The sequence below is a fragment of the Diorhabda sublineata genome, chromosome X, assembly GCF_026230105.1.
Source record: "Diorhabda sublineata isolate icDioSubl1.1 chromosome X, icDioSubl1.1, whole genome shotgun sequence".
Classification (NCBI taxonomy): Eukaryota; Metazoa; Arthropoda; class Insecta; order Coleoptera; family Chrysomelidae; genus Diorhabda; species Diorhabda sublineata.
The window spans coordinates 28,733,628-28,754,682 of record NC_079485.1 but is presented as its reverse complement, the minus strand read 5'-3'; the positions used below and the strand labels follow the sequence as shown (position 1 = coordinate 28,754,682).

At 31.8% G+C, this 21,055-nt stretch overlaps 2 protein-coding genes across 2 annotated transcripts; both read left to right on the top strand.

Moving 5' to 3' along the window:
* Nucleotides 1–960: 960 nt before the first annotated feature.
* Nucleotides 961–10,967, top strand: LOC130450985 (Krueppel-like factor 6). The gene is made up of 2 exons (XM_056789758.1): nucleotides 961–1,177; nucleotides 9,765–10,967. Exon 2 carries the CDS (start codon nucleotides 9,767–9,769, stop codon nucleotides 10,745–10,747), a length of 981 nt encoding a protein of 326 aa, XP_056645736.1. The 5' UTR covers nucleotides 961–1,177; nucleotides 9,765–9,766; the 3' UTR covers nucleotides 10,748–10,967.
* A 417-nt stretch (nucleotides 10,968–11,384) lies between these two features.
* Nucleotides 11,385–16,243, top strand: LOC130451275 (bifunctional arginine demethylase and lysyl-hydroxylase PSR). Its single transcript, XM_056790183.1, has 5 exons — nucleotides 11,385–11,723; nucleotides 11,837–12,195; nucleotides 13,323–13,519; nucleotides 14,841–15,402; nucleotides 16,018–16,243. Exons 1-5 carry the CDS (start codon nucleotides 11,654–11,656, stop codon nucleotides 16,060–16,062), a joined length of 1,233 nt encoding a protein of 410 aa, XP_056646161.1. The 5' UTR covers nucleotides 11,385–11,653; the 3' UTR covers nucleotides 16,063–16,243.
* The last annotated feature ends 4,812 nt before the right edge of the window (nucleotides 16,244–21,055 follow it).

The window sequence follows — 21,055 nt, the reverse complement described above, 5'->3', positions numbered from 1 at the left end:
AATATAGGGTGTCTCCTTTTAAAAAAGTAACTTTGATATAGCATTCTGGAACACCCTGGAAGACTATTTAATTTTCAATTTACTTCTGTACAAATCAAAAATTAAAAAAGTAAATCTTCCTAGACCAGTTTCGAACCCAGGACCTCCAGTTTGACTGCACGGAGCATTAACACTGTGCTGTCAGTGATATAAATGTCATTGTATATGTATTTCTAAATGTTCCTTTATTTTCGAAACAAATTATAAATTGAAGTAGCTTTCGAGACAAAAAAATGTTTTAATATTTTATGTTAAATCATGTTAAAAAACCATTTAAAAATGGATATGGAAGTGACTTTTCTTTAGACCACCAGAAATTAGAGAAGCTGCCGAAGTTGACTTATCAAATTCATCGCCGGAAAAGTCAAGGGAGGTATATAATATAGCGTATGAGTTTTGAACTGGCAACAGGGATTATAATAAACTATAAATAAATACTATCCTCTTCTTAAATCGTACATCCAGTATTTGTTGAACTAATACAAAATTTTCTAACACAAAAACTTCAACAAAAATATTCAGTAGTGGTGGATAAAGTATAGTATTTTACTCGCGTATAATAAGTTATTATTCACTCGGTGACTTATGCAGTAAATTTCACCTCGTGAATAATAACCTCCATTATAAATTCGTGAATAATATATTAAAATTAAAATATGAAGACTAATAATGGCTGAAATTCCTAATATTTGCGCCCAGTATATTGTAACAAGTTTGTCGTTTATGTAATTTTCATATTTTTTGTTTTTGTGCCAAAGATGAGCACTAAACTGAAATAAAAAAATGTCTGTTAGGTTAACATGAAATTAGAATGTTTGGTACCACTGATTATAAAAAATCTTCCCTAACAAAACATGATCATCCTCTAGGGATGAAATATTATATCAAATACAAATAACTTTGTACAAGGCGATAGTTGTCACTAACGTTTTAGTATTAACGTAGTGGTATGTCTCTTGGGTGCAATAAGCACATATTATAAATTGATACTCATAAACAGACAGAATTTTATCCAAATTGACGAGTGTAATATCAATTATGATGAACATTTAGTGCTGGCGCGTTGCTTTTGAATGATCTGTGTATGTCGTGGATTTAAATATTTATTAGTGATTTCTACGGAGACTCACGGACATAGGTGAGTATCATACATTTTTTGTATTCATTTCAAAATCAAAATTGTTCTAAAATCAGATAATACAAAAAAGAGAATTTTTTCTATTTAAGTTCTAGTTCAACGGTGTTAAAACCTAAATTGTAACCATCAGATCATGAAATTTTTAATTCGTATACAAGGTATTTTAAAAAATATGAATTATGTTCACGTGTAAAGTACTATATTTTTATCTTTTTATTATTAAAAAAATAATTTTTTAGACGAAGTTTTGATTCAAACGAGAAGGTGAGTTTTCAAAATTGTCAATGATCGAGTGACAAACTTCACGATCACGACTCATGATCAATATTCCTTTAAAACAAATATTTGGTTGGTCATTTAGAAAGATAAAATAATCGGGTGGATTTTTTGGAGAGTCCATGACCTCAGAACGATATCTAAATTTTTTTTAAACTCAATTATTTCTCGATTACCTACCACTACAAACAATAGGTATGGTAACAGCAACAAATCATGGTAAAATGAAAAATTAATATATACATATTCAAAGATTGTTTGATTGGACTTAACCTCGTTCGAAAATATCTTCTGGAGCTACAAGTGCCGTGAACTTTCAACATTTGGAAAGAGTTTCAAATCATTCCTTAATTTTTTTAAATTTTTGCATCTATACAACCCACTAGGACTGGAAGTGAAAATTTTCTTATTGTTAACGTCATAATTTAATTTGAAAATTGAATAATATTTTTTGATCCGTCTCAATGAACACTGCTGCTCTGATTTTTCAAAGTATCCCTTGCTCAAAACAATTTTCACAGAAAATATGTAATTCACATAAAGATTCACTTATTTGTTTTTTGATTTTCTCCAAATTATTTTTAAATATAATTTGGTTTGCGTTTTGAGTATATTGTTAATCTTATTGATCCAAGTTTGCCGAGCTTAACCGAACGCTGCAATTTTCTGAATTAAAAATTTAGTATTAACAGAAATTGGGAAAACTAATAACTACCAATGATGTCCAAACAAGTGGAAAAACCTGAATGTCTTCCTTTTTCAAATTTTACAATCAAAAAGTCCAAGCTAGAATGTGTAATATACACTCGGGAACGAAAAAATCGACTCAGCAACACCCCTGGAAGACATTGGCAAAAAAACTGAGCACGACATTATCTTTTTCTTAGTAAAATCTTAAAGCTAATGGTATAAGCTACGAAATTATATCAAACATTGTAATGTTCCTCGCTCTCACAGTCCAATAATATGTTATCTTTCTAACATGAGTCAGTCTGCTGTTTCCAGAGTTGACCAAGAGACTGGTTCTCCTGTTCCGCCAGAAAAAGGTGCAAGGAGAAAAATGACCGATTCTTTGTCAGCACATCGCTGAGAAATCTTGCCCTCACTGGTGTTCATGTCCAATAAGAGCTCAGAGAAACGCGAGGAGTTGTTGTAAGTGACTGAACAGTTAGAAGAAGACTTAAGGCAGCTAACTTGGAGTCAATAAGTCGAGCTACTGATCCCAAATTAACCCCAGCTCACTAAGCAGCCCGTTTAATATTTGCCAGAGAATACGTTAATTGGACTGACGAACAATGGGGCTTCTTTTTCTTCTCAGATGAAAGCAGAGTGTGTCTGCATGGTAGCAATGGAAGAGATCGAGTCTACAGAAGACCTAGAGAAATATTCGCGCATTGTTGTGTAAAAAAAACGTGGCTTTTGGAGGAGGTTCCTAGATTGTTTAGTTGGGTATTTCAATAGAAGCAGAAACCGAGTTTTTATTGAAACTGGTGGTGGAGCGCTTCATCCTAATGCAGGACAATGCCCGACCAGATACTGCAGGTTCGATACGGCAATATTTACAGGATGTCGAAATTTCCTCTATCAAATATTTACTGGATGAACTTAAAAAAATTAGGGGTAGAAATCATGCACCAGCCACTAAATCGGACCTCAAAACGGCACTCACTGAAAAAGGGTGTAACATCAAGAAAATAAACTTATTCGATCTATGAATCGAAGCTGCAGATTTTTAGCTAGAGACTTTTGACCGCGAGCGTGCTACTTGAGTCGACTTTTCTGAGACATTATAGAATACAGATGAAAGTATTTAAAAAAAAATAGAAAATATCATCAGAATTTTTAAAACACTAATATTTGTATGATTTTACAAAAATTTTCAAAATAGACAAGCGATGTTTTGAAATTCAGCCCAATTATTGAAGTAACTATTCAAAATATAATATTAAATAATTGGATTTAGTTATAAAAGCACCCTATCAAACACCAAAGCATTGAATAGAGGAAAATTTTGTAAAACCATTTTACTCCACGCCCTCATTGTATTATCAACAAATCATTTTGCAGCACACGTAGATATAAGTAGTTAAGGGCTGCTGTTTCTATTTTTAACCTTGGCAACATTGTTTCTGACTGTCACTGGCATGTCCGCTGTAAAATATACATTATTGAACATAACCTCAACCATTTGAATCCTATTAATATTGTTCGCTGAAAGTTAGTTGAAAAGTGGAGTACCTAATAAAAGATGGAATTGACTTATTTCGCATATCATGATGAAAAAAGGTCATAAAAAATGGTATATTTAATTCGAAATTTGCCGATGTTCAACCTAATATGAAAACATAGAAGCTGTGTTTGTACCATGAGCTTAAGGCATCCATGGGCATGACTAGAGTCGAAAAGGTACAGGTGATCAATTGGCTGTGAATAATTTGTCCTTTTTGGATCCCGCCAACTGCAACGCTCAAATCAATTGAAAAGCAATACTTTTTCAATGATAGGACAGAAATCCTTTTAGTAGCACTTCTAAAATAAATCCCTTTAATTCTCATGGTTACGATGACTCAAATTAATTGAGTAATGTTGCAAAACGTAGGAAAAATATACTGCAACCTTTAATTATTAACGTTTAGTTGTATGCGTTCCAATAATTGTTTTCTCTATAAGAGAAACTTATTCGATTTGTTTTATCTCAACTATCGTAATCTCAACTTTTAATAGCTGCAACTTTTATACATAAAAACCCAATGGATTCAATTAAATAGGCACAGGGGACGGATAATATTTCATTGGCCTCTCCTGAAACACACAAGTGACGTAGTTACACACAATCCAGGCAAAAATTCAATTATCGACATCATATTTTTCAGATTAACTTTGTTTCATTTTTATCACTATAAATTGAAATTCTCATATACGATAATGTATTCATATCTAGTTAGCTTAGACCAGTTCCATGCATAAACAAAATATTGCGTTACCATAGCAACGAACAATAATTTATTAGAAGTGTCAGTGTAAAGTTTAACGTGGAAAAAGTAAACCAGAGTTACGTAATAAATTAAAAGAAAAAAGATTTCCACCGAAATTGTGAAAATCGAAAAATTGAAGTATCGAGCCATGATCAAGTAACTGTATTTAAAAGAGTTAAGAGGTAAGCAGATTTACGAGATATACTTAATACCCTTGGCGATTAATTTCCTTCCTATGAGACTGTGAAAAATTGGATTGCAAGCTTCAAAAGAGGTAAATTTTCCATTGAAGATGATGACCGATCGCGAAGGCCAGTTTTGTGTCAGTCCCAGAAACTATCGATACAGTTCATGACATGATTTTATCAGACCGTCGAAATGGGCTAAAACGGATCTGATCTGAAGCACTGAAAATATCATACTAACGCGTTCATCATATAATTCACGTCAATTTGGACATGAGAAAAATTGCTGCAAAAGGGACTTCTTAAACCGAGTTTTTACTATGAATGAGACTTGGGTACATTTCTACGATCCAGAAACAAAGCAACAATCGATGGAATGGCGACACTCTGGTTCTCCAAGACCTTAGAAGTTTCATGTCCAAAAATCTTTTGGAAAAGTTCTTGCTTCAGTTTTTTGAAATTGCCAGGGAGTAATCATGATTGATTTCTTGGATAAAAAGTAGTACAATCACTGGAGATTACTATTCCACATTACTGACCACTCTACGGGAAAAAATTAAAGAGAAAAGACGCGAAAAGCTATCCAAAGGTGTTTTGTTTTTGCAGGACAACGCCCCTGTACACAAATCTCATGTTGCCATGCAAAAAATTCGTGATTTAAGGTTTGAATTACTAGAACACCCCCCTTATTCACCAGATTTCGCTCCGTCCCGCTATCATCTCTTTCCTCAACTGGAAAAAAGTTTAAAAGGTCGTAAATGTGTCTTCCAACGAGGAGGTAATAAAAGCTGTCGAGGTCTGGTTTGCAGACCAAGAAGAAACATTTTTTTTCAAGGTTCTAGAGACGTTGCAGGTTCGCTGTTATAAATGTATCCAATTAAGGGGAGAATATGTTGAGTAATAAAATATTTTGATATTAAAATTTTGTTTGGTTCTATAGTAGGCTAAGAATTTTTCAATATATTCTCGTATGATAATAACATAAGAAAATTATAGAAAATACAATTATATAGAGAAAGCATCTTCCTTTATTTATAAAATAATTATACAAAAAAAAGCCTTAATATTCGAAATATCCCCATCGTATTCTATCGTTTTCAATCAACGTTCAACGAGCTATTTGAGTAAAACAATTCTTTGGGGTTACATGCAAGAAATTGTCACACTGCATTTTCAACATCTTCTTTGGATTAAAATTTTTCTCTATGGATCTGAATATACAATAATCTGAAGGTGCAAGGTCCGGAATAAATGCTGGATATGGTAGGAGTTCAATACCACTAAGTAGCTTCCGCAGTATGTGGTTTACCACTGACTTATAAGAAAACCCACTTTTGGTTAACTAAACCTGGATATTTGTCCTATAAAACCTGATACTTTCGCTTCAGCTATCCACTATATTCATCGGCATTGATAGTTCGACTATCTGAAATGATTTCAAAGTACACTGAACCTTCATGATTCCACCAGATACACAACAAGACCCTATACTGGAATCGACCTCTCTTTGCAACGGGTTCTGGTAATTGTCCTTTGTCTAACCACTGATTTTCCATGTTAAAGTTTAAACACATCTTAACAACTTTTTAGATCTTTAGATCCTAATGATTTTAAATGGCGACGTATGCTATCTTCAGAAGGTTAAAGGGAGTCCGATCATCGGGGAGTTCTGGTACTAGATTGGTTTTCCACTGCTTCTCATTAAATATATTTACTTCTCCATTTTCTTATATTTTCATTGCTGCCACGGCTTTCAATTAATGCCTTAACAATACACGAATCTTATATTTATCGCATTCCGTACTCCATACTAATATAAGGGTAGATCGATTCATTTATGACTTTTCATAGAATTTTGGATAGAAAACCCTGGTTACGGTTACTTATACAGTATGTCCAAAAAGAGTATCGGGTATTTGTTCAGTAGCCTTTGTATCGTACACGCAACCGAGTGAAGAGATCGTTAAGAGCGAAGGCAAACATTCAACATAAAAATCGTTATAGGATTTCATTTTGAAGAAAAATTTACGGATTAGATAAATCTATGAATATTTGTTATTCAAGAACTTTGAGAACATATTGCTCAGTGGCGAAGTCAGCTTTCACGTGAAATGTCATATTTAAGTAGAATTGTCAATGCTGAGCAGAGAAGAAGACCCTTCCATAGATCAGAGGTCGTTGGATCAGCCATTTTGCCTGCTATAGGTATAATAAATTTTTGTTTTCATGTAGATAAACGCTCAATGTGAATAGTGACCTTTATTGCGATATGCTAGGACACTTTGTAGGCACAAAGTTGCAGTAATTTCAAGGTTTAAATGCTTGAACATGGTTTCAACAAGATCATTTCACGTAAAGGTAACATCAACTGACCTCTGAGAAAGCTCGATCTTAGCCCGCTTGACTACTTCATATGTGGTTACCTTCAAATAAGGTTTATAGGAATAATTCGACGAACTAGGGTATAGAAATGGCAGCAAGATCGAGGGCTACGTGTTAGCATGTTATCACCAATCTGCTTTCTAGACTAGAAGAATTCTAGGAGTGTATTGGTATCTCTTTTTTCTAAAAAATGTTTCAACTAAACTTTAATGATCAACAATAAACTATAAAGATACTTGATTAGAGATAATTTGTGTTTTATTAACGTAACAAATACCCGATACTCTTTTTTAGACATCACATTATTCTAACCTCAAATATCAATCATTAACGGTTAAAAATCACTTAGTTCAAGCCTTGAAATCGTTCGAATACCTTTATAACGTAGTAGATTATGAAGTGAAAGAAGATACTCATATAATTGTCTAAATTATCTATTTATATGAATTACCAAAAATAAAATTAAATCTAAACCGAAAGCGATAATTTTAAATAGATTAAGAGAGGTTAGTAGGTACGCAGAAAGAAAGTAACAAATTATCAATAATTAATTTCAAGACCAAACAAACACTTGATCAATATTTACGAAATTGTATGTTTAAATATAATCTAAATATTCTGTATAAACAATTTTTGATTATATTGTTTATAATTAGTTAACTCTGTTACCACAAGAATGACAAGTATTCTTACTGTTGCTACGACACCGGTAAATGCTTCACAAGCATACGATAATTTTTTCTAACGGTGCCGGGCAATCAGAGCGCAGCCACTAGTTTCGACTATAGCGCCAAATTTAAACTGTGAATTGATCATTCGATAGATTTTGGGCCGCCATCGGGACATTTCTTTACAAATTGTGATCGTTTAGTTAGATTAATTAATGAATAATTATCAATTTATGGTGAATTGCATTCCTAGGTTTCAAAAGAAATGTAACAATGTAATAAAACTACTTTTATTACGCTTTTTTTGCACACAGCGATAAAAATAAATAATAGTATATACACGAGGATGGTCCCAGAAGTACCTGGCCCAACACAGAAAACACAAAAAAAAATATAATTTATATATATAAAATGTTCATCTCCTTTTAGCTCTATTCATCTTTCCCAGCGATGTTCAATAATTTCGATACCCTTTGCTGCATAATGCAGCAAGTCAAGCTTCAATTCTTTAATTTTGGCCATTGCAATAACGGATGTATCAAGATAGTCAATGAAAATTATCCCAAGCGCATCCCAAAAACCGACGCCATGACCTTGCTTGCAGACAGTCTTTGCCGTCTTTGGAGCCGGTTCTCCCTTTTCAGTCCATTGCTTTGATTGTTCTTTTGTTTCGGGTGTGAAATGATGGATCCACGTTTTATCCATGGTTATGAAACTGCTTTATTTCTGTTAAACATTTCCAAACACTTCACGACGCTGTTTTTGTTCTATTGTGACCACGCTGCACCCATCTTGCGCACAGCTTTCTCATGTCCAGATGTTCAGTTAATATTCGATGTACCGCACTTTTTGAAATGCCTACTATGTCTGCTATCTCGCGCACTTTCAGTCGACGATCATTCAGTACCGCTTTGTGGACTTCTGGAGTCGTCACCTCTTTTGGTCGACCACTGCGATGCTGGTCTTTGCAGGTCGTACGGCCTCGTTTAAACTCTGTTGCCCAATAGAAGCAGAATAGAATCTATAATCTAGAATGATCGATAAAATAAACTTCCTCTGTGAAGCTATAAGGCAGAATCTTGGAGTACTCTACCAAGTTCAAAGAAATATTCTCCGTAGACTCCGGAAGTGTGTAGAAATGCAAGGTGCCCTCTTCGAACATTCATTGTAGTTTTTTTTTTTATTTTTATTTGATAAGATAAGCTAACCAACTAAATTTGTCTACAATTTCAATGTTTTCCTTATCTAAGTAAACAACAAGATGTTCGACAATAAGCAGTTCAATTAGAAATGTTTGATTATATTTCAACACGTTGAGCACCCTGTCTACAGGCCCGTAACTGAACTTTCACAGCAGCCCAGAACGGTCCTGTGAACTGCACGACATATTTTATTTCCTTTGCTTTCTTCAACATAATTCAAATAATATTTTTCAAATCACATCGCGCATTTTTGTACACTTTCATAAAGCATAAATCATCGTTCAAAGGATAAACAAGCAAAAAAAAGATGTTTTTCCATACTACTAGTAAGGTGTACATATAAAAATATAATTAAAAGATTTATTTAGAATAAAGGAGGATCGCTCAGGGCTCTGGGAAAAGTTTTCCCTCGGGCCAAGAGCGAGCCTATGGACCGCACATAAAAAAACATAATTTTTCACACTTTTTATTTCAAATAAGTTTTCCCTCGGATCCAAAACCCCATCTGGAGTTTAAAAACACAAAAAAATTTGGACTTGGAAAATGTATCAAAGTTAGTTGGGGCTCAACGTGTTAATACCTTCAGTAAGTGAACTGTTACATTATTTTTACGTAAAAATTAACTGCACTGTGCAAGTTTGCTGTAACTGTACGTTTATCTTAAAGCTTCATTGCTTTCACTATTCCTCTACTACGAAAAACAACTGCTTACATAACTTTCATGACAGACCTTTGCCTTTGCAATATAATATTGCCAGTTTAACTCCTCTTGTGTCGAGTTATCCCAAAATATATAGATTGTCACTCGTACAAGTAGAATTTTTTCTACTGAATAACGAATTTATTATGTGTAAAACCTATTGTTTTGTTAATATTATAACGTACTTATTTTGTTGCAGAAATGTCACCAGTCGAAATAGAAACTTGTGGTTTAGAAGCCAATGTTCTAGAAAACACATTGGAGTTCTCCATGCTAGATTTATTTGTGCCGTTAGACAATCTGGAATCGTCAAACTGCAATCAATATTGCGAAGAATTCCAAAAAAAGGATTATCCAGTCCTGAATGGCGATGATAAATTTTTAGACAGCATTATCAAAGGTTTATTTAACAACGAAGATCATGTATTAGAGGAAACAATAACTAATGAAAACTTTCTCGAACTGGACGATCTCAGTATCTTCGATTCAAACAGTATCTCTGTGCTAGGAGTAAATTTAGATTTACATTCCAATGATTCCACATCTAAAGCTAGTGATTTTGACATTTTTAGTGACTCTATTAACCTCGATCTTGATTTAGAATTCTCTTCCTCGAAAGTAAATGAAATTTTTCCTATGGCTTTTGAATCTAACGGTTTGGAAAATATTCCTGAATCGCTTGGTATATTAGAAATGTTCCCTCACATGAACGACGAAAGAAACAGGAGACGAAGAAGCCTTTTGTACGAAACGTCTTACAGCAAAACTTCCAAAGACTCATCAGACGAGAATAAATACAGAAGTAACAATCCTTTAACCACTCACGATTATGCTCAGAAGAAAGATGAAGATAAGTATTTTACATGTCCGATTGCCAATTGCGAAAAAGTATACGCTAAATCTTCGCACCTAAAAGCCCATCTTCGAAGACATTCTGGAGAAAAACCGTTCGTATGCAATTGGTTGAACTGCACTTGGCGGTTTTCTAGATCTGATGAACTCGCTAGGCACAAGAGATCACATTCTGGAGTGAAACCTTACAAATGCGAGCTTTGCGAAAAAGCTTTCGCAAGATCTGATCATTTATCGAAGCACAAAAAAGTCCACAAAAAGAAAATGAGTCAATATGGAACTTACCATATTAGAAAACGAGCGAGATATAGCGTTGTACGAGACATTTAATCTTGAAAGTGGGATATAACTGCATTTTTTAAGAACTTCTAAATTATTTGCCAATGTTTGACATTATTTATTAAGTATATTGTGTACTTTTGTTTTTTTTCAACATAGAATTATGTTTAATAAACATAAATTATTCTTCAATAAAATCATTTTACCTACTATATTATATATAAAATGTTGTTTTTATAGTTTTAGTTAAAAGACCTTGATGTAAAAGTATTATTTGGAGGTTTTATTTATCCCTACTATCTTTTGGAATACCATAATGCAATATCTATGCCATAAATGGAATTAAATTATTATTTTACAGAGACATCTAAAGTTCATTTCAAACATTAAATAGGTTATTTGTATGTGAAATCTCCTCTCTGAATAAATTGGATTTTCTTTGAAAGTGAGGTACGAGGAAATTAAAAAAATTACGGTAATTGATATTTTCACTAACGTTAATGAGCATTTATTTTGTAAAACTCGCCACCTATCAGAGAATAATTAAATATTTTAAAACATATATAACGCTAGTGGCGTCCTCTAGTAGCAGAGTCAGTTATTGTTAGAATAGAAACGTTTATAGAAAACTGTTAAAAAATGATAATTATTTTTTCAAATTATCGGACACTTATTATTAGAAACCATTAGATTTTATTAGGTTTTACGTTAAAATAATACATTTTCTTCAAATTTACAATTGAGTAATTGATTTGATATTTTTTAATAATGGATTTAGTACAAAAAACTCAAGCCTTCTTGATTCCTTATAGGAGCTATGTACTTATTCTGACAGTTGACAGGAGTGAAAGCTTTAAACAAATGAAATCATTTAACTTAAGGAATTGAACTGATGTGTCTACGTGACTTTTTTAATTTAGAAAAAACCGTATCGTTTAATAGTTAGTTCATAAAGTAATGGATGAAAACGAATTCGCACATAGAGCAAGAAAAAGAATAAAAGAAGTTAAAAGAAAAGCTAGGCCAGGTAATTTAGTTAAACAGTTTTCTATATTCTAACCTATTTTTCATTTATTAAATTATTATGAAATTATGTTAAGAATAATACCTATATGTATTGAGAGTATCGTTTTATTATAGAATTAAACACAAAGGAGTCATGGAAGCAGTTAGGATTTGCATCAGATTTTGAAAGATTTAAAAACTTTATAGACAACTGTGAGAGAATAAATCAAGATACTACTTCTCAGCGAGAATTTATTTCCAATTATGAACTTCCATATAAGCCAGTAGTAATCACAGGCTGCCAAAATGGATGGAAAGCTCGTGATAAATGGACTTTAGAAAAATTAGCTAGAAAATACCGAAACCAAAAATTTAAATGTGGCGAAGACAATGAAGGATATAGTGTAAAAATGAAAATGAAGTATTACATACACTATATGCAAAATACAAAAGACGATAGTCCTCTATATATATTTGACAGCAATTTTGGAGAGGTAATTATCTAACAGTAGTTGAATTTAGTAATATATATATAGACAGTTTTGTTAATCCTTCAATCGGAACATCCTTCTATAGAACAGATATAGTTTTACATAATTGGTACTAGATCTCGCTAGGAGTAGAGTTTCATATGTGCCTCAGTCTAACACTACTTTTCACAGCATATGTTCACTGCCTTTCACCATATCATAAGCAGATTTTCTTGATAGTAATTGCTCAAGTTACTTTTTCATTTTAAGGGAATGTTCTGCTCTAGAAGCTAAATTTTAGGCATTTTTAAAACTAACGTAAAAAAATGGAAAACATTGATACTATCCATTATTTTATATAATATTTATTGACTTTCTAAGAATAATTGTTAAAAAAAATCAGAATTTCAATCAATTGCAGGCCAGTAAAGTAGGGGCTACAAAAAAACCAGTGCATTCTGGTGGACATGATTCCAGACTTTTTAGTGATCTGCAATAAAAATTCTTATTCTTAAAAGATATCGCTATCTCATTGACCTCAGTCAAAAAAGTTCACAAAATGGCGTCGATATGAAATTTCAATTTTTTACCCCTTTTTTCAACTTTTTTGAATTTTTTAAAAATACTTCAAATTGAAATTTTTTAAAATCCAAGGCAGATGCGATAGAGAGATATATAAAAAAGATTTCCACAAAATTTCAAAGGAATTGGTCTGGTAGAACTCAAGGTATCATGTCCACCACTTCAAAAAAAAGTAGTTTGAGAAACAATTCTAGTAAAATAACTCGTTTCACTCGACCAGCTTAGACGCTACGTCACAATATCTGCTTTATCACCAGAAATAATGCAAATTTTCAAAAATCTGGTAAAAGACATATTCTTAATGGTCTAAGCTTTGAAAATATGCAAAAATTGATTTTTTCTAATTCTTAGACCAGAATACCCCCTTAATTACTTCTTTGTGATATTTGACTTTATTTTATTATTACCTTGATAGTAATTACATATGTTGAATATTTATATCAACATGTTCTTTTATTAGTTACTTCTTTGTTATGTTTGGCATTTTTTTATATATAAAATTATGTTCTGTCCAAAGGGTTAAATATAACATTTTGAAGTATATCCAAATTAGTATTCTAATATTGTAGCATAGGAGAAGAAAGAAATTACTTCAAGACTATGAAGTTCCATATTATTTTCGTGATGATCTTCTGAAGTATTCTGGGGAAAACAAAAGACCTCCGTATAGATGGTTTGTAATGGGACCAGCTAGATCAGGAACAGGAATTCATATCGATCCTCTTGGTACTAGTGCTTGGAATGCCCTAGTATCAGGACACAAAAGGTAAACATCATTATCATACAGGTATTACCCAAAATTTTAGATTTTATCCTGATACTGATTTTTATTGATATTGGGATCATTGTGGTTTGGAAATAAGGCTCTAAGTATTTTTAATTAAGTCATTAAAAGTTGTAAGAGGATAAAAGCTAGACACTATTAGAAAAAGAAAAAAAGGTATTCTTCTATAACAACTATTTTTAATCACATTTCAACTTGAGTACATTTTTGATTTATATGAGAATGAGAAATCCTAATCTCAGCATTTCTTTTGACCATTTCCCCTGTTTCTTCCGATATGTAACATTGTCTATCCATTTTTTCTTTTTATGGGACATGTTCTTCTGGCTTTATCTAGACAAGTAACTGTAGGAATTTTTAATTTGTATGCTGTATGGATTTTGGGGTATTGTATACACTGCGACCCAAAGGATCTATTGTGTCCCCTCCTCTTGCTGCGCACTGAAGAACCCAGTGTTTACAGCTGATCCATTAATCCCACTCCTTTTAAAAAGTCTGGAATGTGGGATAGCATTAATTGCCAGAGTTCTTCATCTTCTATTTCAAGCGCTTCCAGGTGTAGTACTTTTGAGTTCCTTGATGTTCCACACTTTAAGAGGATAGGAATTTGAAATTTTAAGTACCCAATAGAAGACACCTATTCAAAACATTGCAACCCCACTCTATTCTCTACAGAAGCATTTTTGAAATTAGAAAACACTTGCACGTTAGTCACTCGAAAAACTGTATCCACCATTTTGTCGTCTTTGATCCAACAAACTAAAAGCTGTCATATATGAATGCCTAACAATACGAGAATGTGGTTTACAGGTTTATGGTTTACCTTGCAAAGAACCTAAGATATGCTTATTTTACCCAACCTAAGTACAAAGTGCCCACCATTGGTTTCCTGTCGGGTATTTGTGCTGCTACCTTGAATTGAAAGAAACAACTTGAGAATAATCGAATAATTCAAAAGGATTACATAAGAAATAGACAATATTTCGTTTTTATTATGACCTATGTCGAATACAATTTAGGAAATTTCTGTGTTTTGTAATAGAACCAATCTCACAGTTTTATTGAAATAGAATTATCATTATTTTCAATAACCCATATATATATATATATATATATATATATATATATATATATATATATATATATATATATATATTCAAATTTAGCTGCATGTGGTAGATTTCACTATAAATGAGTTACATAGAATACAAGAGCTGTGTGTATCTAGGGACTCTTAAATTTATCCTGATTACTTTTTATATAATATATAGTTTATTTTAATAAATCATTTTATTCTGTTTAGATGGTGCCTATTCCCAACTCATACTCCCAAGGATATCCTAAAAGTGACACTTCCAGTTGGAGGAAAACAAAGAGATGAAGCAATTACTTGGTTTAACATAATTTATCCTAAAACCCAGAAGCCAAGTTGGCCTCAAAATTGTAAACCAATTGAAATTTTGCAAAAACCGGGTGAAACAGTATTTGTGCCGGGTGGTTGGTGGCACGTAGTATTAAATTTAGATACAACAATAGCAGTTACGCAAAATTTCTGCAGCAGAACAAACTTTCCTGTAGTGTGGCATAAAACTGCAAGAGGAAGGCCAAAACTTTCTAGAAAATGGTTGAGAACTTTGAGAGAAAAAGACCCAAATTTAGCTGCTTTAGCTGATCGAATTAATTTAGAGAAACCGTCTGGAGTAGCTTCAGATAGCTCTAGCAACTCTTCTTCAAGTTCTAGTTCAGAATCTGATAGTTCAAATTCTGAAGATGACGATAGTGGACAGGAAAGTATTACAGCCAAAAAGAAGAAAAGGAAATCAGATTTCGATATTGAGGATAATAGAAAAGTTTGTCCAAGACTGGTAAGTAAACATATATTTTTCAATTTTCAATATCTCTACCTCAATTATTTTTATTTAGGAGAACTATTTAATTGTTAAAATTTCAACACACAAAAAAGTAGTTTCAAATATTGTGTTTTTATAATTAAATGTATTTCCTCGTAGTTTGCTAATGCAGTTTTATTATTTAACTTATTGTTGATTTCCTAATATGTCTTCCAAATATTGAGATATATATCCTATGTATACAGTATATCTCAAAAAAATTACAAGAAAACTCATAAAATTTTTATATTTTTTTTACTACCGAATTATTTTGATAATATAATATCATGGATTACTATTATTTATAAAAAAACATTCTGGTAACAGCTGGGAGAGTCCTATAAGATAATTGCTAGGATGCTGTCAAAAGAGCATTAGTCGCGAGAGGAGTAGATGAATGGTGTCGATCGGTTGGACTAAATGGATTTAGATCGCATCAATATAATAAAAAATAAAACTGGATTGATATATCATGAACATATATTTAATTATGAAAATTCAAAAGTCCTTGTCACGGGAAGTTTTATAAATGATTCTTATACATTAAAGGAAATTTAAATGAATTAGGTAGTAATTGTTAATTATTTTCAGAGTAACAATGTTCCATCCTCGTGGATAAATGAGTCTTCCATTTAGCTATTGATTGCAGGAAATGAATCTAAATTGTCAAGTGTGTAAGGATAAATACTCACGCCTTTGCCTTCGTACCATTTTATAATCAGAGTTTTCCCATGTGGACATATTTTCTTACTAATTTGATGCAAAACCAGGTATTATTTTGTACATGATAACAAAGTTGAATAAATAAATATATTAATATGTATTGAAATTTAATTATTGAACCTATTTCAATGAACAATCATTTTCCATTAGTATTATATCTAATTCAGTACCGGGATTTTTTAAGATGAAATTCCGCTTAGAGAAATTGCTGAAATTTCTTTGTCTATTAGCCATAATTGTCCTCTATTATCAATCAAGTTTTTTGTTACCAGTTATTTAATTTGTTTATAGTGCTCTATTTTATCCATTCAACTCAAATACGTTATTTTTCATTTTTGGTTGGTTTTAGAAAAAAATGCACAGGAATAAAATTTCCTCAGGAAAAAAAAACAACGAAAATTGAATGTCTTAGAAACAAATGACAAAGACATTAGAGAAGTAAAAAATGTAGATCAATAATAGAACAAATCAAATGAATGTCGAACTAATACGAAAAATTATGAAGACAGGGAACATTAATAGAAATCGAAGAGAGAGGCCAAAAAAGTATATAGGAAATAGAATGATGATGAAAAGAACAAAGTGGTAGTAAACAGTGAAATAAATGATTATAAGAGCCCTAAACCACCAACTGATATCTAAAAAGAAAAAGACGAGACTTGTTGATTTAACCTCTATTTTTTCATTTCAAGTTTTTTCAATTAGTATCTGTTTATGTGTAACTTTTTACTGGGTAAGCTGGCTTGCGAATAATTAAATGAAAAGTTTAATATAAGTGGAAGTAGTAAAAATAAAACCAGAGCAAATTGATCGATGTATAGAAGCATAACAGTATTAGAAAACTAAAGAAAAAAAGAGTAAAATATGCAAGAAAAGGAACAATGGGTACATAAAATAATGCAAGAAATAAAGGATAACAACATAAAGAATAGGAAGTTATTTGAACTCATGAAGATGCAAAACAAAACTAAAAAGTACTGATTGGAAATAAAACAAAAAAATTGGAGGGCAAAATTATAAAATTTCTAAAAAAATTAAGACACCAAAATCAGATGAAATAAACAATAATCTTAAAAAGGGAGAAGATGAAATATTCGAAAAGATCTATGAACTAGTGGAATATGAGAACAATAGTCAATACCAGAGATATGGGACAATTAATTCCAATATTTACGATAAGGAACAATATTGAATGTAGCAGCTACAGAGGAATCATGCTTTTAAACACCACATACAAAATATTATACTTAATGATGAGACAACAAATAATGGAGCAGGTGGGAGAGAGACTTTGAGAATACCAACAGGACTTTAAAAGGAGGAGATCCACCATAGATGCAAGTGTGACAAACATGACATATTTCAGAGAAACTTTCTATAATAGAAACTGGAAAAAAGGACATGTAAGTGCCAACCAAAATTATCAACTTAAAAAAAAATCAAAGGCAGAAATACTAATCATATAAGTTTAACAGAGAAAATAATAGTGGGAACGGGTGAGACTACTATTGATAACACTATTTAACATAGCTTTTGAAGGAACAATAAAAGAGGTTGCAATCAAAAGGACCCATGAACAGTTAGTGGCATATACAGATGACATAGTACTAATGACAAAAAAATCCTTGGAAGTGACACTCGTGGTAGTAGAAACAAAAAAAGGAATATAAACAATTGAAAAAAGACCAAATGTACGATCAAACCCAAATAGAAAAATAATTGGAATACTAAAATCAAGTTAAAAATCTCATAATAAAAGAAAAAGAGAACCTTAGAATACATAGAGGCCACAGAAAATGAATTTGGAAGGCTATTGAATAAGGAACTAAATGAGAGAATATAAAGACAAGCATAGCTAAATTTTAAAATCTCATAGGATGATATGGTATCGACACTTAGAGAAATGACAGCCAGACTAATCGAAGGTATACCAATAGTAAGATTGCTGGTAGGGTGATCAAGACGAAAGCAACCAGAACTGAGAAGAAAATATCAGAAATCTTGACTTTCTTTTTTTATATTATAACAATACGATCTGAATACTTCAAAGACATAACGATGTCAGTAAAATGTGAATAGAAAATTTGAAAAAGAAGTAAAAAATTTAGGAAAATCAGGAAAAGACAAAATATATGGTTATTAGATATACTAATGAGGAAATAGAGAATCACCATTCCAATTTGTATTTCTAGTGCCAATAAAGAAACAGAAGAATTACATCTGAAAGCCATAAAGACAAAGTTTGGAAACCTGAGGCTACTCATAAAGTTGAAGTAGATCTCAAAGAAAACTAAAATGAAAAAGATGAATTGGTAAAAAGAATCATCTCAAAACATCTGTAGATATTAAAGAAGGCAGACGAAGACATGTTAGACAAATGGGAAAAATATACTAAGAGGAATCTATAGTGGAAAGAGTATTGAAAATGGTTGGAAAAAAACAAATTGGAGGAACTGTCAAGTACTTGGAATAGCATTTTCATTAGAAGGCGGATAATTAGATGCTTAGGACATTATGAGAAACCATATAGAAATTGATGTACTACGAAGAAAACCAATAGGCAAAAAGAGAAACGGAAGACCAAGGAAGAAGTGGAAAAAATATACTAAGAGGAATCTATGGTGGAAAGAGTATCGAAAATGGCTGGGTAAAAAACAAATTGGAAGAACTGTCGAGCACTTGGAATAGAATTTTAATTAATTATAGGAACTTTATGAAAATTGCATATTGAAAAATGGTACTGCGAAGAAAACCAATAAGCAAAAAGAGGAAGGGAAGACCAAGAAAGAGATGGTCTGACTGTGTATTTGAAGACAAAAAATAACATTCGGAATTGGGAAGAAAATGCTGATTTTGATTGAATTAATTGTAGAAGACCAGGGGGAGAATATATTGTGAAATTTAATATTGGATAGGAGAGAATGAACCAAAATAACAAAAGATGTTAAAATCATAATTTTTAAAAAGATGAAGAAAGAATCGAGAGCTTCAAAAAGTGAACAAATTCCCCGAAAAAAAATCAAAATTCCCTCAGTTCATATGAGGTTTCCATAAACCAACTTTCAATTTGCTATTTTTTTTTATTCATAGTTTTTAGTGCCTTTAAAGTTGATAGAAAACACGTAGTTGCTTCAAGATATAAATTGAAGACGATTGGATGAATTATTTGTTTATATTATATTCCATTACTTTGCTATGCAATACATTTGGATGAATAATACATAATTTTAATTTTATTGACTTGGCAAATTTTTTATGCAAATTATAATATTCAGCAATTCATTGGGGTGATTCATTTTTATTTTACTACATACATTTTTTATCTCATTGTTTACGGTGGGAATGTATAACAATTTGAATGTTAATCATTTAGGCCTCAGATAATCACGTATGAAAATTCAGTTGGTTCATTAGTGTAGCAGTTATCAAATTAAATTTGTTTATATGTGTATGAAATGGCTTGTTACAAGTGTAAATTGTCAGAAATTAATGAGAATAGTTTGCTTATTTGTGATGGATGCAACAGAAGAGTCCACGGGTCCTGCCTTAACCTCAATCCGTTAGAAATTAATGTTATAAAAAATAGAAATAAGAGTTGGTTGAGGTTTAACTGTGAAATATGTCAAGAAAATGTTTCGGCTGCCGTTGATGCTTCTATGACAGTCCAATTAGCAATTGAATATGATAAATGGAGGACATCAAGAAATGACCAAAATGGAGTGTAAATCTGATACCGCCCTGATCAAGAAGTTGTAATATAAAAAGACAAATTGTTATATAAATATAAATAGCTTCACATGTTGACTCTATATTCTTAATTAAAAATTTTAAAGTGTATTTTTTATTTTTATTTGATTGTTTACTACTACAAAGGTCTGGACAATAATTTGATGAAACAAATATCTTCTAACCCATAAAGTCTGGAATCACAAAAGGCACTATTATTGTAACTATGTTGTACCTAAAGCTGCGTTTTAGATGGAAGATCGTAGACCAACTTTGGTCTTGATGTTTTATTATGAAAATATTTGATTGGTTAGTACTACAGAGGTCTAGAAAACAATGGATGAAACAAATATCTCTCTTTCAACCCATAAAGTCTGGAATTACAAAAGGCACTGTTATTGTAACAATGCACGGCCCAACACTGTTCGGGTAATTGGTTTATCTTGACGAGGTTCGAGTCACGCAATTTTTTCGGCCTGCAAGCAGTCCAGACTTAAATCCCATTGAGCATAGAAACCTTCGCGACATACTGGTACAGGAAAATTTATTTCAAAGCATGCCTCATTGTGTGCTATTATCACTGTCTATTACTCACTAATTTTTTTTGTTTCAATGAAAATCATAGCACATTTAAATTGTTCATTTTCAATACTTAGCATAAATTAAAATTATTCATAACTTTCAATAATCAACAACAGAAACTTCTTTGTTATGCAATGCTAAGTATGTTAGAATCGAAAAAAATTCCGAGAAACATTAAAATTTCTCAAGTGGCAGTTTATTATTATTACTGTTAATTAAATCAATAGCTGCTTTCCATTTACATTCAAGTGAACTGAGACACTCATTATGTGAGTATCTCATACTCAGATAATGCTCGGCGAAGGAAAGGATCGCGAGTTTAGTGTTTTTCTCGCGAAAAACTATTTTTAAAAACTTTATTCACAATCACAAAAGAATTACAATATGTAACTCCTTCCCTAAAAATCCTATTCCCTGGTTCCTAATTTTTCTTTCTTCAATTTTCTGTTTTCCTCAAAGTCTTCCTTTAAATTTTCGAATTATCCAAAATATTAAAATAATTATACAAATTATTATTGGTACTGAAAATAGTCCAATTGTCATGTGACTTTTTTGATTTCAAATTTCTTTAATTGGCTTTATGTTTTTCACAATTTTG

Bases quoted from the DNA above. Each gene is read 5' to 3' on its own strand.
- LOC130451275 (XM_056790183.1), top strand. From the start codon at position 11,654: ATGGATGAAAACGAATTCGCACATAGAGCAAGAAAAAGAATAAAAGAA. The intron at 13,520-14,840 runs GTAAACATCATT...TATTCTGTTTAG, and splicing joins CTAGTATCAGGACACAAAAG to ATGGTGCCTATTCCCAACTC. The intron at 15,403-16,017 runs GTAAGTAAACAT...AATTATTTTCAG, and splicing joins GAAAAGTTTGTCCAAGACTG to AGTAACAATGTTCCATCCTC.
- LOC130450985 (XM_056789758.1), top strand. From the start codon at position 9,767: ATGTCACCAGTCGAAATAGAAACTTGTGGTTTAGAAGCCAATGTTCTA.